At 37.9% G+C, this 27788-nt stretch overlaps 1 protein-coding gene across 2 annotated transcripts; it reads left to right on the forward strand.

Moving 5' to 3' along the window:
• The first annotated feature begins 4696 nt into the window (after positions 1-4696).
• Positions 4697-18320, forward strand: LOC122015227 (protein TIC 62, chloroplastic-like). 2 transcript variants are annotated; one of them, XM_042571996.1, is made up of 13 exons: positions 4697-4947; positions 12336-12465; positions 12549-12621; positions 12711-12762; positions 12872-13048; positions 14293-14374; positions 14666-14738; positions 14832-14942; positions 15624-15755; positions 15931-16061; positions 16162-16341; positions 17739-17800; positions 18129-18320. In XM_042571996.1, the coding sequence occupies exons 1-12, from the start codon at positions 4767-4769 to the stop codon at positions 17788-17790; spliced, it is 1374 nt and encodes a 457-aa protein (XP_042427930.1). In that variant the 5' UTR covers positions 4697-4766; the 3' UTR covers positions 17791-17800; positions 18129-18320. The 2 variants fall into 2 exon arrangements, with proteins under 2 accessions (XP_042427930.1, XP_042427931.1); XM_042571997.1 differs by having other exon boundaries at positions 18139-18320.
• Positions 18321-27788: the final 9468 nt, after the last annotated feature.

Genomic DNA, 27788 nt, shown 5'->3' on the forward strand with positions numbered 1-27788 from the left:
ATTTGACAGCATCACTGTATTGGTGCAGCAGGGCTACATTTTAAAACTTTCTTAAGTGCTCCTCCGGATCTTTGCTCCTGTCATACTCTCCGATCGATGGGGCTCTATAACCCTTAGGCAGTCTTTCATTTAAAATCTTGGCCGAGAAAGGTACTTTCTCGTCCGGATCTTCTGGGAATACCTCAGGTATGACAAAGGCCTTCCCCTTCTTCGAATCTCGCGGCAAGGAACTCTCAGCCATGGAGGCTTGAGGCTGCTCCTTCTTGAGGCTTTGACCTTGAGGCTCTGGCTAGTAATATCCCACGCCAGGCTCACGATAAGGAACTTGTGGAAATACCTCAGGCTGCTTTCTTTTAGAGCCTCGATCTAAAACAAGGAGGGGCTCCTTGGAAGCTTCAGCAGGAGCTTGTCGTGGTTGGGAAACAGTCGCTTGCTTCTCAGAGGCTGCTCGCCTCTTAGCCTCCTTGAAGAGCTCGTACTCTCCGGCGGTCATCGTGACATTTATGCGGCCAGACTCCTCCATCGTCACGTTTCGGAATAGGTTATTATGTTCCCACAGACGGCGCCAAATTTGATCTCATCCAAAAGCTGAGTCGGATGAAGGCGAGCCTTGTTGTGCGGAAAGTTGACAGAGAGTCGTTGAAGGGTTGGATCTACCGGGTACCCTCCTGGAAAGGTTCACACGGGCAGCCGAAGGCGATAGATGACCAGGACGATGACGCTGTTTCTCTGCGCACACTCAGACGAATCCACCAGTCATTAGACACCAGAAACCAGGGAAAAAGTCCCCGGGTCAGGCCCTCCGACGCTCAAGTCAGGTACTTTTCCCCCCGAAATCACAGAGAAAGGACGAAAAGTAAAGACTAGTGAGAAATGATGAGTGAGCGTACCTGCATAAGGGACAAGACATCCCTTTTTATACTGCAACAGAAGTTTCTGGGTCTGACGGCTGTCAGGGAATGTCGGCTGTCAGGCTTTGTCTGACGGTGATTGACACGTGACTTTTATTAATAGGCTGACGGCAAAACCGAAGGTATATTGAGCCTCGACTGTTGGCATATTCCCTGACACCTTGATTATTCTCTGACATTCTCTGACAAGCGGTTACGATTCCTTGGCTGATTTATCCTGTAGTGCTTGAACGACGAGCCTGCGTTCCGAGATCTGGACCCGCCCTGCTTTTATATACTATTATCCTTGACTTGTATGCCCCACTCTGTGTTAAACTTGTATCCAGACTTGCCTTTGTCATCTGCTATCTCCGGTCTGCACATCTTGATCGGCAAGCTAAATTTATATCCCGACCTGTTTACTGTTCACTGCTATCCATGGCTTGTACATCTCGACCTACACGATAGGTCTGTTCCAGACCTTTGATCCTTGGCTTGGATGTCCCGACCTGCACGCCCAGTCTGTGTCCAGACCTGTGATCCTAGGCTTGGATGTCCCGACATGCACGCTGGATCTGTGCCAGACCTCTGATCCTTGGCTTGAATGTCCCGACCTGCACGCCTAGTCTGTGTCCAGACCTGTGATCCAAGGCTTGGATATCCCGACCTGCACGCTGGGTCTGTGCCAGACCTCTGATCCTTGGCTTGGATGTCCCGACCTGCACGCCCAGTCTGTGTCCAGACCTGTGATCCTTGGCTTGGATGTCCCGACATGCCCGCTGGGTCTGTGTCAGACCTCTGATCCTTGGCTTGGATGTCCCGACCTGCACGCCAGGTCTGTGTCCCGACCTGTGATCCTTGGCTTGGATATCCCGACCTGCACGCTGGGTCTGTGCCAGACCTCTGATCCTTGGCTTGGATATTCCGACATGCCCGCTGGGTCTGTGTCAGACCTCTGATCCTTGGCTTGGATGTCCCGACCTGCACGCCAGGTTTGTGTCCCGACCTGTGATCCTTGGCTTGGATATCCCGACATGCTCGCTGGATCCATGTCCAGACCCGTTTGTTTGTAGTCTCAGTCCTCAGCTATACCCGACCCGCGGGCCCGTTTATTACCCACTGTCGGGGCTGGTCTTATATTCCTCTCCTTTGACCGCCCTGTCCGCTGAGACTTTGACTTTGGCCACGTAAGCTTGACTTTTGACCTCCCTTTCGTTCACATCAGCTTGACTGCTGACCGGCCACGGAGGCTTGACTTCTGACCTTCTTGACCTCCAGGTCAGCTTGACTTTTGACTCTCTTGTGGCCTTGACTCATAACCACATTATCCTATCGACCCCACAAAACATGCACCGTATCAATCATAAAAGGAACAAATAGAGAAAAAGAGATATTTAGAAGGATTAACAAAAACAAAGAGGTGGGTCGGTGGAGGATCATATCTCTGAAATTATTTTTGGATGATTTTATTGATGAAGTCAAAGATTTATTTATACAAATTGTTTAACTAATAATGTAAATATTAAATATGATATGCAATTATAATAATCGTAGCAGTGAATATAATAAATTTAAAAATATTATCTTTTACTGTCGATTTTTTATTACGATGTCAAATATGATAAATCTCATCATTAAATAATTTTCATGTTGAGTTTGATAAGTTGGAGGTGTTGAAAAGAAAAAGATTTTGATATATTGGCTCTGATACAATTTTATTATAAGTTGGTGGTACTCTCAAATATGGAGAGTTATAGTATAAAGACTTGTATTATAAATGTTTGTCTTCCAACTTTACATGACTATTTATATTAGTCAATAAAAATCTCTAGACTACACATTATTCATTAGACACCTGCATTTATTCTATCTAAGTACATAAATTCAAGATTCATATATTATCTTGGTTCAAGAGTTTACTATGCTTTGTAGTTTAATTTTCTAACACCATCATCGCATTCTCTCTGCGTCTTCTTTGGACCAAGCCAAGCATGAAAAGAACCTTGCAAAAAGGGACTTAACTGATCAGCATTAAGAGCCACAGAGGAAGGAGAGAGGAAAATGAGATATGAGAAGCTTAGCAAGCGTACATGAAGCAGAAGCAGCAGCTAGCAGCAGGAGAAGGTGCGAAATAAGGGGAGCTTTGTTTTGTCTTCAACGCGCTGGCATGAGGGTTACAGTGGGCACCGGCACAACAAGCACTGTTATGAGATTTTCAGTACTTCCACGAAGGTGGGGAAGAAGATGATGAGTGAAAGCCATCTTCCTGCCTAGCATTCAGAGCGATGTTGGACTGCCTACTTTCTTGTGTAGTGAAAGTGGATGTCATAGAACATTAATTATTAGGATGAGTGTATGGTTTGCTGATTGAAATGATTCGGATTCCGTGTTCTTGATGCAGATGTTATGCTGCCAAAAGCTTTTGTTATGTTTTTGTACGCGATTGAATTTTATGAAATGTGCTGCTTATCAATCTAGTCTATACTATCTGCATTTTCCAGCTGAGTTATCTTTTAAATTATTAGAGGAGAAAAATTCAAAAGTTTCCTTCACCCCCTCAGTTTCGTCTTCCGAATTTTATGAAACTAAAAAAAAATCGGGTTTTATAAAATTAGAATTCATATTTTAAAAAATTAGTTTTTTTTTTCAAAAATATAATTCGTATTTTATAATAAAGCAATAGATCGATCAGACCATAGTTTGTAGAATCGCGATCCTACGTAGAATCGATTTAGGGTCAGGATCGGATCGGTCAAGATCGGATCGTAGAATCGTACGATCCTACCAAAAACCCTTAAAATCTTATCATACATTATTAATAATTAGAAAAAATACTTAAAAAACTCATTTACATATAAATAGATAACTAATTTTGCATATATATGCAATCATTTACACTCAACACCTTAGATTACATTACTACATGTACAAATTTAAATTAACTAGTAATTTAACTACTATTCTCACATAGTAATAATATTTATATTTTCATATCATAAAATGAAAGAATATAAAATTTCTATTAATACAATAATAATAACACATTCAACGTCAAAAATATTTCCTTGGTTTATAAGATGATCCAATTTAAAGGCCAATAAAGCACCTAACGTACATAACAAAAGTTATTGGATCCTTTGATTCAAATATGAACGTCGAAAATAATCTTCTAAAGATTGGTTGATGTCACACAATACTAGACAATAGACATTCAAAAATTCATCATTTTGGGGGGAAAATGACAGAATATTATTGATAAAAAACTAACTCAAAAATAATTAAATATATGTTTAAATAATTTAAAACCCTAATAAGATGAAAAAATATAATAATAAAAAATAAAATCTTCTAGGCATCCGAAAAGGATTTAAATAATATTTTTTGGGTTTGAAATAGGGTGGTTAAGGATAAACTTTGAAATTTATTAAAGATCTCTGAACGAGCTTTGATTTGATATATTATAGGCCCCGTGGTTCAATCCGAGTCAAAATTTATGACCTCTCAAAGCTTCCACCGATCCTGCTCCGATTCTGCTCCGATCCTGTTACGATCCTACCGATCCTACCGATCCTGCTGCGATCCTGCTGCAAAACTCGATTCTGCACGATCCTGGATCGATTTTGGGTCTTAGGATCGTAGGATCGTACGATTCTACGATCCGGATCGCGATTTTGCAAACTATGGATCAGACACCGTCCGATTAATAGATAAAAAGTGGGACCAGGAGATAAGCCTATGCGGACCTGTATCTGCCATGTGGGATAACGATATCGCATCGCTTGCTTTACTTTCTTTCTTTCTAGCGCGTCGCTGGAACGATGACCATTCCCAAATCCCAATCCATCGAGCAAGGGGAGAGAGTGTCGGAGGAGGAGAATGGAGGTGGTCTCCTTATGCTCGCAGCCGTGTGCGGCTCGGCTCCCCTTGAACTCTCGAGCACGGAATTCCATGGATAGGTCGGCGGCCATATCCGGCCGGTTCCTTCTGTTTCCGAGAACGAGGAGCCTTCGCGATGGAAACCCTCTTCGCCATATCTCTTCCAGCCCTCGGCATCCAGGTAATTTGACCACGCTTTATTCCTCTGCTCGCTTTCCTTCAGTTAATTATTTCGTATTGACTCCTTGATATTAACCTTGGACTGGTTTCTGGTCTCGCGGCGTGCCCGATCTCACGGTCTCAGGTAATGTATAGGCTGATGAGTCGGCATTGGCGTAGATCATATGCCAAATTCATCTCCTTTTAGTGTAGAGGCATTAGGCTACGGAATTCATTTCATGTTGAAATGAGTACAGGTAGAAGTACACTAGGGAAGAATGACTGAGCCATGGATTTTGTGTGTTGTTTCAAATCGTCTAAGTGGAGGATCAGAAAGTTAGGTGTCAGAATCGAACTATGAGTCAAAGTCAGAAGTTCCTAGTCTTGCAAAACATGAATAATGTTGGAATGTGCTCGGTGGAATCATGCTACACAACCGGAGACGTTGAACTTCATAAGCTTTGATGCTTTTACCTCAACTGAACCTACGTTTTCCTTCTGAGGTGAAGGTGAGTGCTCTTACCCAGCTTGCTCTTACTCTGGTGGAGGTGAATGCTCTTGTCCAAGTATGCTCTTATCCCAGAGGAGGTTAATGCTTAACTTTGATGGAGGTGATTACTCTTGGACAGAGGTAAATGTTATTAATGAGGAAATAAGGTAGAGGGCACTACCTAGAGTAACAACCTTAACAGATTTCTCATTTCAACAATCTCAGCATGGTAGGAGAGGTAGGTTCAGCTCTTGCAATTACTGCATGCGGTTCCCAACAACAATCTTTTCTCATCATTGTGTGATTTTGTTTTCTAATTCTCTCCGCCTTTATTACCTCTATTTACATTTTGATGCAGCAGATAACTATCAGTTTCGTTGATTCGTCCACGAATACTAGAAGTGACCTTCTAATCCCTATTGATTTGCCCAAGAATACCAAGAAAAAGGAAAACTCATCGTTCCAAATAGAAGATGGAGGCTGAAAATAACATTAATAAAAAACTATCCTCAAAACATGAAAGAAGACACTTATATAGACCTCATACCCTAAGACTTTGAAGAAAGGAATGAAATCCTCAGATATATGGACCTCAATTCTTATCTTTTATAGAAAGAAAAAAAATCTTACTAGAAAAGGAAATTTTTTAACAGAAATCCCAATTAACAAAACAAGACGCTAACATGGACAAATCATAAACCATATATACTATAAATACCAAAAATACCCCGAACTCTATAAAAATGGAAATTACCAAAAGTAGTAAAAATATGTTCGGAGGCTCAGTTGAGAGCCTAAATGGTGGATTTTGGGCCTGACACTTGACGGTTAAAGTTCCCCGGTAACAAATGTAGTTTTTTGAATTTTGCACACGTGACCACCGACAAAGCCTGATTCCGAGTTGAGTCAAAAATTATGACTTCTGGAATATTGTGCTGTCAAACCTGCATCACATTTGTTCTTACATTGACTACTATGTCTCAACAGCCAATATTTTTTTTTCTTGATGATCCAGATGAAGAGATATATACATGGAGTAATCTCCTTAGTTTATTGTTGAATGAGCAATTGTTCTAAACAAGGACTTTGTATGGGCTAAAGCAATCTTGTAAGGTTTGGTTTAGTAAATTCAGCTATCATATTCTTTGATTCAGGAAGACCAAAAATATATCGGATCACTCACTATTTTGTCGTACCCTCTTACTCTAGGAAGTGTATATGTCTTATTTATCCAGGTGTATCATCATTACTTATGATGACTCTGCAGGAGTTATGATATTTAAAGAATACCTTTACCATCACGTTCTAACTAAGAATTGTAGCAACCTAGGGTATTTTACTGACATAGGAGTTGCTTGGTTAAAGGAAAAGATTTCTCTCTGAATGAATGTGTACTTGACATGTTGGTAGAGCCCTGATATTGTAGGAACAAAGTTGATACTTTCATGGATCCTAGTATTGCACTAATGATAGGACAAAGAAAGTTGTTATCTGATTAGGGAAGAACAAGAGACTATGTTGGACTATCTACTTAATAGCCAAGTGGATATCCCATTTGCTATAAGTGTTATTAGTTAATTTTTTGAGGAATAGTGTCATGACCATTAGTGACCAGTTGAAGGTTCCTACAATATCTCAAAATGTTCTAGGAAAGGGTCTCATATATACTGACCAAGATCATTTACAAATTGCGGGCATGTGGATGTAGATTGGGTAAACTCTCTCACAGATTTGGATCAGAATATTGTGTTCTTATTTGGCACAATTTAACATCTTGGAAGATAAACAAACTAAACTATTGTGGCCAAGTTGAGTGTAGAGGGAAAGTACAAAGCTTTTGCTCTTGCTATATGCGAGCCAGGTAATAACTAAGCTAGATTGAATAAGCCAATGAGATTATATTGTGATAATCAAGTTGTCATGTACACTGCATCCAATCTTTAGATTTCGTGAGAGGATGAGCATATTGAAGTTGATTGATACTTAATCTTTTACCTCTTTTGTTAGTTGCAGTGATCAACTAACTCTTTTGCTAAATATATCTGTGTTTTTACAATATTTTTTATCTAGCTTGAGAGGGAATTTTTAGACCAATTGTAAATAGAATATGAGTCGATTCTGATTATACCAATAATCTATTTCAAGGAAGAGAGGGCTGACTACATGTCATAACAACCCTAATAATATCCCTATTTCAGCAACCTCAAGAGCTATTACCTTGATGGAGATGAGGGGCGTAGAGGTTGAGGATTATATTAATTGAACAATTAAGCAGACTTTCATTTTTCTTGCTTGCAAGAAGTGGTAAGGCCAGCCATTGCATGTGTTGAACTGTTTGACACTCAATGTGTCTTCCTTTTGACACATTGTAGTGTTTTTGCATGGTTCATGGATGCTTGGGATTCTTTGCTGGAGTTTGTTGAGTTTTGTGGTCTGGACTTTTTGTCAAATTTTTGGAGTAAAAAATTCAATGAAAGCCTTAAAAAGAGTTATTGAGTCAACAATTTTATGTTGGTCTTAAACTTGTTTTTCCAATAGTAACCAATGAAATCTTATGTAGGATGGTAGGTGTAAAGGCAGAAAATTGATAGAGCACCCTTTTTATCCATATCGTCAAAAGGACTCCCCTTTTTTAAATTTATCAAAACAAGCCCCATTTTGAATTTTCTATTCAAAATACCCAAGTGTGCCCCAATTGGAGTTGCTTTGGTCAAAGCAACTCCAATTTACTTTCTTTTTTTTGTTTTCTTTTTTGCTTCAGTTTTTTAATACACTAATTAGAAGAGCAAAAGTAAAAAGTAAAAAAAAACCAGGAAATAAAATATAAAGAAATCCTAAATAAAAATCTAATTTTTTATTTCTATTCTTTAATAGCTAATTAAAATCTAAAAAAAAAGAAGGAAAAGGAAATAAAAGTAAAAAAGGAAAGGAAAATAGAAAACTTTAATAAAAAGCACAACAACAATAACAACCACGTTGTATCCCACTAGGTGGGGTCGGCTAGATGGATCCTTCTAGGCCATTGGGTTCGATCATATACTACTATATCATCATCTATATATAAATAAATTTTATCTTATTTTATTGTTGCTCAAATTTTTTTTTGTCTTCCTCTTCCTCGTTTGGTATATGTATTTGTTATAGTTTTGCATAACCTAACTAGAGCATTTATTGGTCATCTAAGTACATGTTCGTACCATCTTAAATGTGTCTCTCGGAGTTTTTCCTCAATAGATGTAACTCCGACTTTTTCTCTAATGCTCTCATTTCTTATTCTTTCTATTCTCGTATGTTCACACATTCATCTTAATATTCTCATCTCTGCAACTTTCATCTTCTCATGTGCTCGAATCATAGGCCAACATTCAGTCATATAACATAGGAAGTCTAACCGCCGTTTTATAGAACTTCCGATTTTAGAGATATTTTATAATCACATAAAACACCCGACACTAACCTCTATTTCAACTATCGTGCTTATATTCTAGGTAAGACATCTCTCTTAATTCCTCTATTGTTTTTCAAAAATGATCCTAAATACTTAAAGCTCTTAGTTTCCGACAACTCATCATCTCCTGTCTTAACAATTGTCTCATTACGTTTAATATTGCTAAACTTAAATTTCATATATTCTGTCTTTACTTTACTAAGCTTCAAACCTTTCACTTCTAGTGTTTCTCGCAAAGATTCTAATTTAGAGTTTACTCATTCATGTGCCTCATCTACCAAAATAATATCATCAGCAAACAACATGTACCACGGTAGTGTATCTTGAATGAGTTCGTCCATGATTATTGTAAAAAGATAGAGACTTAGAGTTGATCCTTGATGACCCTATCTTTATTGGAAATATTTCAGTTAATCCGCCTGAAGTCTTCACTTTAGCTATTACATCCTCATACATTACTTAATTAGTTCAATATATGTTATGCTAACAACTCTTTTTTCTAGAATTATCCGTATAATTTTTCTTGGGACTCTATCATAAGCTTTCTCTAAGTCAATAAATACCATATGTAGATCTTACTTTTGCTCCCTGTACTTTTCAATTAGTTGCTTGAGAAGATGTATAACTTCTATCGTTGACCTTCTAGGCATGAACCCAAATTGATTTTCAATTACCGTAGTAACCTCCCTTAATCTTTTTTCTATTACTCTTTCCTAAAGTTTCATAGTATAACTCATTAGTTTAATACTCCTAGAGTTTGCACAATTTTGTACGTCTCTCTTATTCTTATATAAAGGAATTATAGTACTTACCCTCTATTCATCAGACTTTTTTCTATTTTTAATATCATATTAAATAATTTTGTAAGTCATTCAATATCTCATTTCCCTAGATAGTTCCATATTTCTATCGGAATATCATCTGGTCCAACGACTTTTTCATTTTGCATTCCATTTAAAACTTGTTCTACTTTTAAAGTTTAAATTGTACGATAAAAATATAAATTTTTATACTCATTTGACCTACTTAAATTACCTAAATTAGGTTGTCCACCTGAACCATAATTAAAAAGTTGATGAAAATATATCTTCTACTATTCTTTTATTTATCCATCATTTACTAGTACCTATTGCATTTATCTTTAATACATCTTATTTAGATAAGATCTCTTATTTTTCTCTTTCTCGCTTTAGCTATTCTATAAATGTCTATTTTTCCTTCTTTTGTATCCAATTTTCGATATAATCGTTCAAAAGTTTCATTTTTTATTTTATTCAATACTTTCTTAGTCTCTTTCTTAGCTATTGTATATTTTTTTAAATTTTTCTCGTTCTTACAAATATATAATTCCTTATAAGCTGTTTATTTTTCCTTCACTTTCTCATTCCACCACTAAGAATCCTTACTTAGTGGTGCATGCCCTTTTGACTACTATTTTTAATTTTGATACCATCTTATCCCATGTCGTATTAATGTCACAATATATTTCACTTAATACTTGTGCCCCTACCTTTTTTTTAAAATATTGTTTGTTTCCCATTCTTTAACTTCCACCACTTAATTCTAAGAGTCATGTATATTCTCTTTCTATTAATACTGTAACTGAGGTGTATATCCAACACTACTAACCTATATTGGGTAGTTAAGTTTTTTTCAGAGATGACTTTGCAATCTTTACAAATCTTTCTATCACTTTTCTTAACCATAAGAAAGTCAATTTGCAATTTATTATTTTCACTTTTAAATGTGACCCAGTGTTCTTCTTTTTTCTTAAAAAACATGTTAGCTAGTATAAGGTCATTTGCATCACAAAATCCAATATAGTTTTCACTTCCTCATTTTTTGTTCCAAACTTATAACCCCCATGCACCCTCTCTCATATTCCTCATTTTCACTCCAACATGCCCAATTATATCGCTTTTTTTTAAAATCATTTCATTTTGTAGAATTTTTTTTAATACTTCATTTAGGTTGTCCCAAAACCTTAATTTGATTTGTTCATCCAATCATTCTTGAGGTGCATACATGCTAATTATGTTCATAGTTTTGTTCGTTACTATTATCTTAAGAGCTATAATTGTATCTTCCTTTCTTATCGTATTTACTACCTTTATTGTTTTATTAGTGAGGGTTCCTATGTTTCATGTTTTAAATCTTAGACTATTAGTTTTCTTTAATAAAAAACACAAAACCAAAAAATAAAAATAAAAAGATCACCTTGGAGCTACTTGGTACAAAGGGTCAAAATTGCACTAGTTTCGAGATGCTTTGTTCAAAGCAACTTCAATGCAAAGCAGCTCCATTGTGGTGCAACTTTGACCAAAGTAGCTCCTTTTTTCTATTTTTTATTTTAAATCTTTTTAATACACTAATTAGAAGAGACAAAAAGGAAAAAGAAGGAAAAGGAAACAAAAAGACAAAGAGAAAGAAAAGAATAGAAAACCTTAATAAAAATAAAATTGATTTTTATTTTATTTTTTTGTTTTTTATTTTTAATAGCTAAGTATAAGCGAAAAAACAGAAAAGGAAGGAAAAAGAATAAAAAAGAAAACTTTAACAAAAAACAAAAAAAACTAAAAACAAACAAAAAAAAACTACATTGAAGCTTCATCATACAAAGCAACACCATAGTTGCTTTGTACAAAGTTGCTCAAGGTGCCTTGAACAAAAGGTATTTGGGGTAGAAATTCGGGATAGGGCGCCATTTTGATAATTTTTGAAAAAAGAGTGTCTTTTTATAGCAAATGGTGATTACGCTCATTCCAGGCGGCCCTCACAGACCGTCTCCATGTTATGTGAGGGGAGGTAGATTACAAGGTTAGCTTATAGCTAACTGCTAAGTGGCTAGAGGGAAGGAGTGCCTTTTTGACGATATGTATAAAAGAGCACTCTTTTGATTTTCCGCCTAATGTAAATTAATTGATCTCTCTATAAAACCTGCTTACACGGAATAGGAAAGAATAGACGATCTTGGACCCATTAATTTGATCTCTGGCAAAATGATTATTTCCTTGAAGCCTCAAATAATCCTACAGAAGATTGCTGCTAATTGTTAGAAATGCAATAAGATTTGATTTGTGGATGAGGATAACTTGTAAAGAACTCAGGATTATGTGTATTCCTTTGGAAACGAAGAGAACCAATGATCTTCTTGGAAGAGGATAATGGAGAAGAGAGGATAAAATAAAAGATTATTTTGAGATAAAAAAACTTGCTTAATTTTTCCTGCCACAAAACACGTTACATCCATACAAAACACGTTCCTATAAATTTGAAGTGAGTGATGTAAACTTGATCTGACCCGTACATACTTGATCTATACTAGTTTATTTTGAATCGATTAAAGTATTAAAGTCATTAAAAAATAATTCCTTTATCTCCCTTTTACCTCTGATCAGTCGAGAAGATTATGAATCTAAAGGCTTATCCTCTCGGCACCAAGCACTTCATTTCTGTTCCTTTTCTCTCATAGGATCCATTCAAGCTGCTAGTTCATCCATTTCCAAGGAATTGGAACGTGGTACACAAGAAACTAGCTCAAAGGATAAAGATCTTGCTTTTGTTGCTGGTGCAACCGGAAGAGTTGGTTCACGTCTTGTGAGGTTGCATGTTACTCCCACATTCATCAATAGAAATAAACACTTTTTTCCCTACATATTCTGGTAAAAAATCACATTTTATTCAGGGAACTGCTGAAGCTTGGGTTCAGAGTACGAGCTGGAGTCAGGAATGCACAAAGAGCAGAACCACTGTTACAGGTAGCATGGATTTTTCTAATCATACCAAAGGTTTCTACTCTTATCTTGGGAACAAACCTTAATTTCTCATTATTATGCATATTTGGAAGAGTGTTAGGCAAATGAAACTTGATTTGGAAACTGGAACATCTGGAACTGAACGTAAGATACAAATTCACTAGTTTTTAATGTGAGCTCATGATTCTTTCATCTCCTTATTTTTCATTTGCTTCATTTTGTCAATAAAGAGGCTCTTTCACTTTTAGACCAGCTGCAGAGAAGCTTGAAATTGTAGAATGTGACCTTGAAAAAAAAGGTGACATATTACCAGCAATAGGTAATGCCTCGGTCCTTTTATGCTGCATAGGAGCTAGCGAAAAGGAAATTTCTGATATAACAGGACCATATCGGATTGACTACAAAGCTACAGAGAATCTTATTAGAGCAGGTAAGCTAGTAGATGATGTCTGAAATCTCTTTGTACAATCCTGCAAGATATTAGGTAATTCTCGCCAGCTATGTTCCAGAATATGTTATATTGCGTTTTACTGTGAAAATCTTTATTTATTATCCTTTTCTTTGCACAAGGAAAGTGAGTATATATTGATAAAAAAGTATGCAAGAAAAACAACATTATTTCAAAAGAAAAACAAAAAACTTATCTTCTATAGAAACCAACAATCAATAGTTGTTTGATGAAAAGTGGAACTTTTCTTTTTCCATGGGCAATGGATTAGGCTCATGTGGCTTCTTGGTATATTTGTCTAACAGTAATTCTTTGTCCAAAGTTTTTCTTTTATTTTTCAAACAATAATTATTCATGTAATGTGAAAATTAATTTGTGAGATGCCATTAACTGTCAAGGGTCTTCTTTAACATCTTTTTTACATCAGCGAACTAGATGGACTTATTGGTGATATTCAAGATAAACCTCTTTGATATATGCTATTTGCACCATGTATTGTTCTAATCCATGAGAGCACTAATAGAATAAACATGAAACTTGAATTAGGGGGAGAAATTTTAGAAACTAACAATTTTTAGTTAAGTGAATTCAAATTATATATATGAAATGTAGTTTCATCAAGAAAAGAAATGGAAGAATAGTTGAGATAAATGGACACGAAATCATTACATACAGTTTAGAAATCTTAGATCTATTATTAAACAGAGGGGATATTTATCCTTGATAAAAGATGAGTGCCTAAGTTAGAGAGTAATTATGAAGTTGTGCACCTCCTAGGCTAAATGAAAATATAAGATTGTGGTAAAGATGAGAAAATTAAGATGGATATGTGATGCCACTAGGAAAAAAAACTATCCTCAGGAGAAATTATAAGCTTCAACAGATTGTAAAATCAGTAAAACCCGAAAGAAAAAAGCTTAAGATGATAGGAACATATTAAAAAATGACAAATAGATTACAAAGTTAGATTATTCAAATCATTTGGAATTGAAAATTGGATAGGTAGAGGAAGACCAAAGAAAATACTATTTGATATAATTAAAAGTGATTCGTTTGATCTGATTATTATGAAAATGTAGCTCAGAGGGCTAGGTGATGAAATAAGAACCATGTGTCCGACCACAAATGGTTGAGTCTCATGACTTCTTGTATTTGTCAGACATTGTATATCTGTTATTTTTTTAATGAATTGTCAGTGGCTCTTAGTGCATTTTCATATTATGCAGCAACAATTGCAAAAGTTGACCACTTCATTCTGCTTACATCTTTGGGGACAAATAAAATTGGGTTTCCAGCTGCTATTCTGAAGTAAGATATTATTTCCCCCTTTTTCCTGTAGTGTTTGTCAACTGATGTGAAAGCAGTTTCATCAATCTTTAAGTCATTGGTGACAACAAATCTTTGTGTTAAGATAAGTTAAAAATCTCTAGCACTTTGACAACTTAAAAACCTATGGTAGTTCATCTAAAATCTTAAACTAAATAGTATGACTACTGAAGCTTTTGGACGTTTGTGTTAGAGAATGGAACTTGATTAATGAGTTTCTCCTATTTTTCATCAACTACAAGCCTTGTTCTGACTAACTGATCTTTGGTAAAGCTTGTTTTGGGGGGTTCTCATTTGGAAAAGAAAGGCAGAAGAAGCATTAATTGCCAGCGGTCTACCATATACAGTAAGTGTGAACATTACCCTCCTAATTGGTACCTGAAGTTGAAATTTATTTTTAAACTATGCTACATTTTATATGGAGTTTTTTTATTCACAGATAGTGAGGCCAGGGGGTATGGAACGACCTACAGACTCCTATAAAGAGACTCACAATTTGGTCCTTGCTAACGAGGATACTTATTTTGGTGGCCAAGTCTCAAACCTTCAGGTTATTTATCTTCTTTAGCATTATTCATGTTTTTTAAACAGCATTTCTTCTTTTACATGCCCAAGTGTCACTGTTCTTCAGGTCAATACTCAATGTGCCAACATATGCCTGACTATTACTTTCAATTTCCATATTTAGGAAGGCTTGCAGTCCAATAAAAATCTTCTTTTCCATGAATAAATGACTTTATTGGATAATCTAATATAAACTGATTCTTCTCTCAGAAAAAAATGATTTTTTTTATTGTATGAAAGTTAGGCCGTTCGAAGGTAAAGTAATGTGTGTATGGTACAAAAAGAATTGAATGTGGAATTGAACTGCAACCTTTGGTACAACAACCAAATGCCTATTGCCTGAGCTAGCAGGCAGGAGGCCTCAGCTAAAATGTGTCAATTAGCTTCTTTTGACAATGTAATATGTATTTTGGATCGACTTAGTTGCATTTTTTTAATGTCATGGGCTTTGATGTTGGGGAGTTCATCTTTTGAAAATAAGGCAGATCAAGAGGTGCATACATGTTACAAATTTTAGACACTTCTCTGATCATATAATAATGTTAACAGTGTATAATAGCATCTAATATAGTTAAGCATATTGCGTATTCATTTAATACCCCCATGATATAGCCATTATGATCTACGTACTCTATTTTTAGAAAAAATTAAATATTACCTAACGCAGGTTGCAGAACTCATGGCATGCATGGCGAGAAATAAAAAACTCAGCTACTGTAAGATTGTTGAAGTGATTGCTGACACAACTGCACCATTGCTATCCATGGAGGAGCTTCTTGCCAAAATACGGTCTAAACGGGTTGGTCATTGACAGTTTTCACACTGAATTTTACAGTTATTCTATTTTTGCTACTGCTGCACAAACAGTAAATTTGTTCATCTTCCTTTGTAAAATTATTTGAATGTGGCAAGCCATATCCTGTCTAATGATGAAACTTAATTATAGTTGACCTTTTCTTATTCTTTTCTTTCAGGAACCGCCAGCTGAGACATTGAAAGACCTTGCACCTCCGAGTGATGAATCTAAACCTCTGAAGCCAATAATAAAGGATGCATCAGCAAAGATGCAAGAGAAAAAATTAACTCCACTTTCTCCATATGCTATGTGAGCCACTTTTTACAGTCCACACCCTTCACTGGAATGCTTCAGTGAATATCTTATGCCATTACTGTAACTTGTTGAACTAAGGTGTTTCCTAAAATAGGTATGAGAACCTGAAGCCGCCAAGTTCTCCAACTCCCATTCCAAGCACTTCTGGAAGTTCAAATGAGATAAATGAGGAGTTTGTGCAATCTAAATCACATTCAGAACCTACATCAGCTGTGGTAACACCTTTCGAACAGATTGTGACACCAGAAACTAGGCCTCTCTCTCCTTATACGGCGTAAGCAAGTTGTTCTTGTTTCTGTTGATTGAGCTGATATTGACATAGTTACATGGAAAAGTCCTTGGGGGAGGGGGGACAAGGTGACTGTCAACACTAATCATGAAAAAAATCTCACGTTGCCTTTGTAACCTACCTCTTTTTTTTTTTTTGAAAAATGCCCATCAGAATTTCAAAATGGCCCTTAGGTTTTTCAAACTCATTATTTTACCCCTTAGTCATTTATATTGTTAACTTATCTCATGGAGTAATGACAGTGCAGCATTCAATGTTACTTTTCCTTAAAGAAAAATGCCTTAATAGCTGGGGCAAAATGATAAAGAGTTCGAAAATTCAAGCACATTTGATGATTTTGAAATTATAGGATGGTATTTTAAAGAAGGTAATTTTAGTTTTTTTTTTTAAAAAATTATTTGCACCTAATCTTCTTCTTGATCATTTCCTAATGGTCTTTAAGTGCATTGGCAAAATTGTACAGTTTGTGAAGGTTGGGATGTAAAATGTAATCTATCAAATTTGGAGGTAGGAGTGAAAAAAATGAAGGGAAAATTTTCTCTTTATATTGATGTTAGACGTACAAAGTTCAAGTTGGGAAAATGGTTAATGCATTGAAGTAAAACTAAATCAAGGAGCATTTTGATCATTCTTCTTGTTTATAGCAAATAGCATAAAGGTGTTCTTCACCTGAGATGGCCATCACAACATATTTCTAATCATCTTACTCTATGGATAATGTTACTGCTACGATAGTTCTGCATAGTCATCAGTAACTAACAGAATCTTCAAGGAATATTTACATATTAATGAATGCGTGAAACTGCATTACTCTTCGTGAACATCCTAGCTCGTATCCTGCATTAGATTTCAAATAAATATTTTTATTATGTTGTCTAGAAAAAAATATATTTCGAAACCTATCTCTATGAAAAAGAACGTGTCATACAAAGGACTGTTACAATTCAATATGTGCATGTGATTAAGGTATCTAATTATGTAGTGTGCTGCAAATTTTGCTAGATTAAGATGTCCAGGATAGGTGTTTCCCAATTCCCTAGACAATTACAGAGACAGGTATTTCGGATGCTTAGATAATCTACCTTGCTAAATAGTAGTACCAATTTCTTTCTTGGAGGAAAAAAGATCACAGATGACATACCAAGGCTAAAATCTTAGTGATGTACTTTAGATAAGAGATTTCTCTAAGTTTTTGGAAGACTTACTTGGTTTATTGATTGAAACCCCGGCCCAAGACCATCCTACGTGATCTATTACTCTATTTTCAAATGCACTTCTGCCACAACCAACAGTTTGATTTTGTTTTGCTAATTCATTTGTTTCTTTGACGGTTTTGTATGCTCAATACTTGAAAGAGGCTTAGCTGTTTTTCACAAATACAGGTATGAAGATCTAAAGCCTCCAGTTTCACCAACACCATCTTTGCCAACATAGTGTGAACCAGGTACGTTTATGAACTAGGGAAAAACTTTTACCAGTCTACTTGCTACTTTCAATTGTCACCATGTATCCGGGTTCATATGGTTCCCATATCTCAAACAAATAAGTTCGGGATTGTGTCCAAAAAGATTTTTATTTTGAAAGTTCAAACGGCTCAACATGGATGAGATTGATTTTTTAACCAATCCTTTTGGAGATATCTCTTATTGCATCATGTTACAACTTCATCGATCAGAAAGTCAATCAAAACACCGTTAAACCAGATTCTTGACCACATTACAACTCTGATATATCCTGCTGCTTCAATTCTTGGACTAATCTTTATTCTCTAGCTTTTTGCAGGAAAACAAAATCACCAGGTCAACCAGAAGACGTGCAACGAGCTGGAACTTATGTACGATTATACATTCAAGGACACCATTTCTCTTTTACATTTATGTACGATTATACATTAAACTATCCTTTTAGTCCTCTATCGCACGTCAACAGAGATATCGACGTCTCAATCATTTCATTTTTCTCCATTTATTATATCCTTTCACTCGTTACAACAAAAAGAATAATTAGTCGCTGTTTTATAAATAGTGGCCGATTACGATAGAATTTTAGTTGTCGTTAACTAACAACGGATTTAAATTTTCTATAGCTAATATTTGTGAATGAATATAAATTTTGTCATTAAAAATACCGATGGATATTAACATTCCGTTGTCATATTAAAGATAGAATATTTAATTTGGTGATAGACAATTTAAATCCGTCGCTATTTAGCTACGGAATTAAAATTTCGTTACTAAATTTATAGACAAAATTATTATTTCGTCATAACTTTAGCGACAAAAGATTTAGGTGACGTTTGGTTATCTTCTATGAATTGGAATGAGAATGAGTATTATAGTATTGTGGAATGAGAATGAGTATGAGCTTAGGTATCATTCTTAAAAATAATATTTGGTTAGTTGAATGTTTTCAATTGGAATGAATCTAAATTTCCTTTTTTACCCTTAGAGAAAAATAAGAGAAAAAATTAGATGGAGGATAAAGTTGAATGTGAGAGAAACATATGATGAGAGAGAAAGTGATGAAAAAAAATGAAGGGAAAGTGTGATAAGAGAAAATGAAGAGAGAGAACATAATAAGAGATTGAAAAGAGAAAAAGAATGATGAGAGAGAAAGTGTGTTGAGAGATAAAGAGTGATGGGAAAGAATTGAAGAGAGAGAAAATGTGATGACAAAAAATGAGAGATTGAGGAGAGAAAGTATGATGAGAAAATGTAATGAGAGAGAAAGTGTGATGGGAAAAAATGAAGAGAGGAAAAGTGTGATGGGAAAATGAGGAGAGAGAGTGTAATGGAAGAGAATGAAGAGAGAAAAAGTGTGATGAGAGAAAATGTAGAGAGAGTATGGTAAGAGAGATTGAGGAGAGAGAAATTATATGAGAGAATGAAGAGAGAGAAAATAATGTGAGAGTGTGTGTGATGAGAGAGAATACAAAGAGAAAATGACAGAGAATGTGTGATGAGAGAGAAAGTATATTGAGAGAGAAAATGTGATGATAGAATAAGGAGAGAGAAAGTATGATGAGAGAGAAAGTATGATGAAAAAATGAGGAGAGAATGAAGAGAGAGAAAATGATGAGAGGGAGTGTGTGATGAGAGAGAATATAAAGAGAAAATGATAGAGAATGTGTGATGAGTGAGAATTGTTAGGATCGATGATCGCGGCTAGAGAGGGGGGGTGTGAATAGCCGCCCCAAATTCTTCGTTTCTTTCTACAATTAGGGTTAGCGTAGCGGAAATAAAACGAATAGAAACGAAAGCGGAGAATAGCAAACCTCAAACTCGTCAATGTAACGAGGTCCGGAGATGAAACTCCTACTTCTCGGCGTGTCCGTAAGGTGGACGAAGCCTATCAATCCGTCGGTGGATGAGTCCCCGGAAACCCGGCTAATAATCACTCCTTCTGGGTGGAGAAACCTCGCCACAATGTCTTGCAACAGCAAGATAAACAGGAGTACAAGAATACAGCAGAAAACTAAGTACAATACAAAAATGTAATAACCCTAGCTTGCCTTCTTGTCGACTGGATGAAGCAGCAACTTCACGGGAATCCAACCACAGCACCAACTGTCCAGTTGAAGTCCCAGCCAAGGGAAGCTCACGCGAAGCTTCAGCGAAGAAGAGCTCAACAAAGCTCAAGCAGAAAATACTTCAGCAGTCAGTAGGAACAAGAAGAGTGGTAGTCAACAGCCCTCGATCTCTTCTTATAACCTCTGATGTCCTGAGCAAACCTGCAAACCTGCAAGCAAAAAGACCAGAACACAGAAGCCCGAAATAACCTAGCCGTTGAGTCACAACGGCTAGGGCTGGACCGATCAGGCTCCAACCTGATCGGTCCACACTATCCCTGATCGGTCTTGGGGACCGATCAGGATAAGCCTGGACCGATCAGGCTATGTCCTGATCGGTCCAGGAGGAGTCTGATCGGTCCCTTGGACCGATCAACCTTTCTCCTTCTTCTCTTCTGTTTGCTTTCTGATCGGTCTTCAGACCGATCAGATAATCCACAGAAGCATTCTGTTTGATTACTGATCGGTCACCAGACCGATCAGCCGTATCACTGGATCGGTCCCCAGATCGATCCAGAGCTTGGTTTTTGCTCAAACTAAGTCCCAAACCTTCCAAACCAACATCCGGTCAACCTTGACCTGTTGGTACATCATGCTTAGCATCCGGTCACTCCCTTGACCTGCTAAGACTCCCCACCAAGTGTCCAGTCAATCCCTTTGACCCACTTGGACTTTTCTCTTCGTGTCAAGTATCCGGTCACTCCCTTGACCTACTTGACCTTCTCAACACCAGATGTCCGATCACCCTTGATCCATCTGGATTTTCCCTTGCCCGGCTTCACTCACCAGGACTTTCACCTAGCTTCACTCACTAGGGTTTTCACCTGGCTTCACTCACCAGGATTTCCAATCTGCCCGACTTCACTCACCAGGACTTTCCAACTGCCTGGCTTCACTCACCAGGACTTTCCAACTGCCTGGCTTCACTCACCAGGACTTTCCCACTGCCTGGCTTCACTCACCAGGACTTTCACCTAGCTTCACTCACTAGGGTTTATCCGTCTGCCTAGCTTCACTCACCAGGACTTTCCTCATCCGGTCCAGAGAACGAGCTACCGAGCCCTCTCTGACCACAGTTCGGAGAACGAGCTACCGAGCCCTCTCCGACTACCATCCGGTCCAGAGAACGAGCTCCCGAGCCCTCTCTGACCACAGTCCGGAGAACGATCTACCGAGCCCTCTCCGACTTCCCATGTGCCAAGCTTCCATACTTGGACTTCTCCGTGCCAAGTCTCTATACTTGGACTTTTCCCGTGCCAAGCTCCCTGCTTGGACTTTTCACCATGCCAAACTCCCTACTTGGACTTTTCCCATGCCAAGCTCCCTGCTTGGACTTTTCCCGTGCCAAGCTCCCTGCTTGGACTTTTCCGAGTCAGGTCAACTCACCTTGGGTCAACCAGGTCAACCTTGACCACGGGTTGCACCCACAATCTCCCAAGCTTATTCTCGTCAAACATCAAAATACAACTCGAGTCAAGTCAACTCGAGTCTGGTCAATCAGGTCAACCTTGACCTAAGGTTGCACCAACAATCTCCCATCATGTTCTCGTCAAACATCAAAATACAACTCGAGTCAGGCCAACTCGAGTCGGGTCAACCAGGTCAACCTTGACCTAAGGTTGCACCAACAATCTCCCCCTTTTTGATGTTTGACAAAACCCATAATCAAACCCATAATCAAGTTAGGTTAACCCGATAACCTAACTTAGGTTTTCTAATGTTCTTCCCTGAACATTCTCTATTCTCCTCAAACCTACACTCTCTCCCTTTTTGACACACATCAAAAAGAGTGAATCAAGGTCAAGAGTTTCTTTCTAATGAAAGTCCCATACCTTTCATTGAAACTCTTAATTTCCTCCTTGATACTAAGGTCAACAATTAACTTAGTGATAATCCCATATCACTCAAGTCTTTAGGAGTAAAAACTCCCCCTAAAAGTCAACTCCCCCTTGACTAATAGGTAAAACTCCCCCTAAAGGTCAACTCCCCCTTGACCATTGCACCAACAATGTCTTGGAGAGTTTCAACCCTTTAGAAATCCAAAACACCACTTCCATAGCTGCAATTTCAGACAAACAGTCGAAATTCAGCAACTTGGCACACTCTGATCGGTCACCAGACCGATCAGCCTTCACTGGATCGGTCCAGTGACCGATCTAGCATCCCCTGGATCGGTCCTAGTGACCGATCCACTCTTTCCTGGACCGATCAGAATCCTCTCTGATCGGTCCACAAGTCTGATATCAGAATTTCTGATTTTCCTCCCGAAATTCAAAAACTCCTAGAAAATTCCAGAAAATTCCAAAAATTGTAAAACTTTGATGATACATTCCTCATAACATTTACTATCATGGAAAAATAGTTTTCTATGAAAATAACTTCCATTTTTAAATCTTGATACAAAGTTCGAAAAACTTTGAAACAGTTCAAGTTTAACTCAACTTTGTATCAACTTGCTCAATGATGAATGCTATCATTAGAAAAGCTTTATCAAGGTTTTTCAAATCAATTTTGAAATGATTTTAAAACAATTCAATTTAGGACCATAATCTTTGGGCTAAATGTACATGACTTGTACATAAGCTTTCCCTATGATCCCCAATTTCGAATTAGGCTCATCTAGGTACAAGAACTATGCACCTTGATCCTAACTCATGATCCTAATATCTCACACACATCTAAGGTGTATCAAACACATCCAAGTCAATTTTGATGTGAGATATGAGTTTAGGTTAGCTTATTCTAAGTTCTCATGCATTTTTCTAAACAACAATTTGATCTCCATATCAAATTGTGTTTCTTATCCTTAAATCAAGTTAATTGATCATTAATGCACAAGATGATGACATGACATATAATTGTATCATAAATGGAAACATGTGCCAATGTCATGATGTCATGGCATAAAGTATGAAACTTAAATAAATCATGACATTTAACTAACCTAAGCATTATCATGACATTTTAAATTATCATAAATTAAATATAATGTCATGACATGGCATATGGCAAACAATACATGGCAAATAGCATATAAAGGTATAGAAAATACCTAATTCTAGCCTTAGTTGCCATTTTTGATAATTTTGATCATTTTGCCATAAATTCTATATTCCTAAGTGTAATAGACCTAAAATCAAATACAAAAGATTTTTAGATCACTATGTGCCAACTAGATTGACTCTAGAAAATTCCTCAAATATGGTTGGCACATCCTAATTATCTTAGGAATAACTTTCCATTTCATTTTCAAGGCTTGATTACACCTTGAAAATTCCCAAAGTGCCACCTTTTGCCATGATTAGGTTAACTACCTATTCAAGTAAGGTTGGCACACCCTAACTAATCTAGCGTGATGAAATCACGCTCCTAGGAACCCAATACCTATTTGAGCTCATTGGGTTCACTAAATATTCACTAGGGATGACTTCCCTAGCAACCCTCCTAATGACCCTCTTAGGCTTTAAAGCCTTGGCCATTTGGGACTCATCAAGATCAACTCTAGGGGTGACTCCCCTTGTGACCTTGGTGATGGTCTTCCTAGCCCTAGATTTTGTTCCATAATCGAATGGAACATTGTGATAAGTGGGCTTGACCATTTGGGACTTAGGTTTGTGACCCAAACCTCTCTTGTCCTTTGTCTTTGGTTTTTGACCCTTAAACCCTAGAGATAACTTCTCCAAGTTCTTAAGAGCCTTTTCCAAAGTATCAAGTTTTGACCTCAAGACTTGATTCTCCTTCTCTAATACCTCAATTTTTAATTTTTCATTGTTCTTTGAGGTACTCCTAGGCATATGTCTAGTAGTTTTGGGATTCCTATCTAGGTTTCCCTTAACCTTAGATGGGTTAATTCTAGGGTTGGCTTTCCTAGTGTTATTCTTATCTAGGCTCACATGTTTGGCACCTAAGCATGTGTATCGATTTCTAATGTTATCATGCTCACCATTATTAACAATAGCAATAAGGCTACTAGCATGTGTCTTATTATTATTGCAATAATGTGCCTTAGAGATTACCTTAGGGTTTGCCTTAGCTCCCCCTATCGATGTGCTCGTCTTCTTGTCCTTGTGAGGTTGCCTCCCCCTCGGACATTGGCTCCGATAATGTCCCCTTCGCTTGCATTGGAAGCACACCACGTGCTCCTTGCTCTTGCGTATCGGGACTCCGGCTTCCTTGACTTTTGGTGCCGGTGGAGTCTTCCTTATCCTCTTTCGACATTTACTCTTGTAATGTCCATATTCCCTACACTCAAAGCACATTATGTGTAATTTATTCGAAATTAAAATGCTTGAGTTACCTAGGATTGAAGATGGTTGTATGCTTTCTCCTTCATCCCTTTCGGAGATAGAAGCTTCTTCTTCTTGCTCCGATCTTGAGGAAGAACTCTCCTCCTCTTCTTCTTTAGATGTTGAGTAGCCCTCAACTTCTAAATCCATCCCTCCATGATGTGAACTCTTTGGCTCACTTGACTCCTATTCATGGCTTGAAGTGGAGTTCCCCTCATGGAACTTAGCCAAGTTGTTCCACAACTCCTTAGCATTGTTGTATCCACCTATCTTACATAGAATGTCATTAGGTAATGAGAATTCAAATACTTTCATTACCTCATCGTTGATTGTAGAATAGTGGATTTGCTCCTTCGTCCACTTCTTCTTCTCAAGAGGTTTTCCTTCTTTATCCATCGGAGGAGTGAAACCTAATTGTACACAACTCCAATTTTCAATGTTAGTCATAAGGAAATACTTCATCCTTACCTTCCAATACGCGAAGTCGTCGCGATCGTAGAAGGGTGGAATTGTGATGTCTTCTCCGAGTAGATCCATTCTCTAGCTTGTGCTCCCTCGGGTGTTAATCCGGCGAAGAGCGACCTCGCTCTGATACCACTTGTTAGGATCGATGATCGCGGCTAGAGAGAGGGGGTGTGAATAGCCGCCCCAAATTCTTCGTTTCTTTCTACAATTAGGGTTAGCGCAGCGGAAATAAAACGAATAGAAACGAAAGCGGAGAATAGCAAACCTCAAACTTGTCAATGTAACGAGGTTCGGAGATGAAACTCCTACTCCTCGACGTGTCCGTAAGGTGGACGAAGCCTATCAATCCGTCGGTGGATGAGTCCCCGGAAACCCGGCTAATAATCACTCCTTCTGGGTGGAGAAACCTCTCCACAATGTCTTGCAACAGCAAGATAAACAGGAGTACAAGAATACAGCAGAAAACTAAGTACAATACAAACACTAGCTTGCCTTCTTGTCGACTGGATGAAGCAGCAACTTCACGGGAATCCAACCACAGCACCAACTGTCCAGTTGAAGTCCCAACCGAGGGAAGCTCACGCGAAGCTTCAGCGAAGAAGAGCTCAACAACGCTCAAGCAGAAAATATTTCAGCAGTCAGTAGGAAGAAGAAGAGTGGTAGTCAGCAGCCCTCGATCTCTTCTTATAACCTTTGATGTCTTGAGCAAACCTGCAAATCTGCAAGCAAAAAGACCAGAACACAGAAGCCCGAAATAACCTAGCCGTTGAGTCACAACGGCTAGGGCTGGACCGATCAGGCTCCAACCTGATCAGTCCACACTATCCCTGATCCGTCTTGGGGACCGATCAGGATAAGCCTGGACCGATCAGGCTATGTCCTGATCGGTCCAGGAGGAGTCTGATCGGTCCCTTGGACCGATCAACCTTTCTCCTTCTTCTCTTCTGTTTGCTTCCTGATCGGTCTTCAGACCGATCAGATAATCCACAGAAGCATTCTGTTTGATTACTGATCGGTCACCAGACCGATCAGCCGTATCACTGGATCGGTCCCCAGATCGATCCAGAGCTTGGTTTTTGCCCAAACCAAGTCCCAAACCTTCCAAACCAACATCCGGTCAACCTTGACCTGTTGGTACATCATGCTTAGCATCCGGTCACTCCCTTGACCTGCTAAGACTCCCCACCAAGTGTCCGGTCAATCCCTTTGACCCACTTGGACTTTTCTCTTCGTGTCAAGTATCCGATCACTCCCTTGACCTACTTGACCTTCTCAACACCAGATGTCCGATCACCCTTGATCCATCTGGATTTTCCCTTGCCCGGCTTCACTCACCAGGACTTTCACCTAGCTTCACTCACTAGGGTTTTCACCTGGCTTCACTCACCAGGATTTCCAATCTGCCCGGCTTCACTCACCAGGACTTTCCAACTGCCTGGCTTCACTCACCAGGACTTTCCCACTGCCTGGCTTCACTCAACAGGACTTTCACCTAGCTTCACTCACTAGGGTTTATCCGTCTGCCTGGCTTCACTCACCAGGACTTTCCTCATCGGTCCAGAGAACGAGCTACCGAGCCCTCTTGACCACAGTTCGGAGAACGAGCTACCGAGCCCTCTCCGACTACCATCCGGTCCAGAGAACGAGCTCCCGAGCCCTCTCTGACCACAGTCCGGAGAACGATCTACCGAGCCCTCTCCGACTTCCCATGTGCCAAGCTTCCATACTTGGACTTCTCCGTGCCAAGTCTCTATACTTGGACTTTTCCCGTGCCAAGCTCCCTGCTTGGACTTTTCACCATGCCAAACTCCCTTCTTGGACTTTTCCCATGCCAAGCAAGCTCCCTGCTTGGACTTTTCCCGTGCCAAGCTCCCTGCTTGGACTTTTCCGAGTCAGGTCAACTCACCTTGGGTCAACTAGGTCAACCTTGACCACGGGTTGCACCCACAATCTCCCAAGCTTGTTCTCGTCAAACATCAAAATACAACTCGAGTCAAGTCAACTCGAGTCTGGTCAATCAGGTCAACCTTGACCTAAGGTTGCACCAACAATCTCCCATCATGTTCTCGTCAAACATCAAAATACAACTCGAGTCAGGTCAACTCGAGTCGGGTCAACCAGGTCAACCTTGACCTAAGGTTGCACCAACAAGAATGAGGAGAGAGAGTATATTGAGAGAGAAAATGTGATAATAGAATGAGGAGAGAGAAAGTATGATGAAAGTGAATAAGTAGAGAGAGTGAAATAAAAGAAAATTTGAACAAATATACTAAAGGTATTTTCGTCCAAAACTTAATTCTCATTCTCATTCCATCAAAACCCAATGGAGGGGGTGAGTTTCATTCATACCCAAATTTTTAAGTTTCATTCCAAAATCTTGATTCCATTCCCATCAACCAAATACAAGGTTTGGGAATGAATCCATTCTCTCATTCCCAAACCTCTAAACCAAACACTACCTTATAATTCTGTCGCTAATCTTAGTGATAGAACCATATAATTCTGTCATTGATTAGTGATAGATATTTAATGGTTTATCGCTAATTAATGATGAAATATTAAATATCTATCGCTAATTGATGATAGAAATTTAAATATCTATCTCTAAATAGCAACGGAACATTAATTATTTGTCGTTAATTAGCTATGAACATTTAATATTTCGTCACTAAATTTTATAATAATTTTGACAGAATCTCTATTTTCTCATTTTCCTTGTATACATATAGGAACCAAACAACACATCATCACAAGTAATGATTTTTACACCATATTCACAACACAACATCTAATCCAACACATTCATAACATGAACGATACAAACACAACAACTTAAATACACAAATTCACATATTCACAAACAACATAACATACTATACAAACGATACATAACAAAACTAAATTCAACAAGTTTTCAAATTCAATACCAACATATCAAATCCAATCTAACAAATATGAATATCTCAAATTTAACTAATAAGCATCTGAATCTAATAAAACTAAATATATTACCAACGATAATAAAAACTTTCAATCTCACTCTAAAATACCTAGTAGCATCCAATCCTATAAAAAGTATAATATAATAGATTATTAATAAAACAAGAGAAAAA

Source organism: Zingiber officinale, chromosome 8B (assembly GCF_018446385.1).
Source record: "Zingiber officinale cultivar Zhangliang chromosome 8B, Zo_v1.1, whole genome shotgun sequence".
Lineage (NCBI taxonomy): Eukaryota > Viridiplantae > Streptophyta > Magnoliopsida > Zingiberales > Zingiberaceae > Zingiber > Zingiber officinale.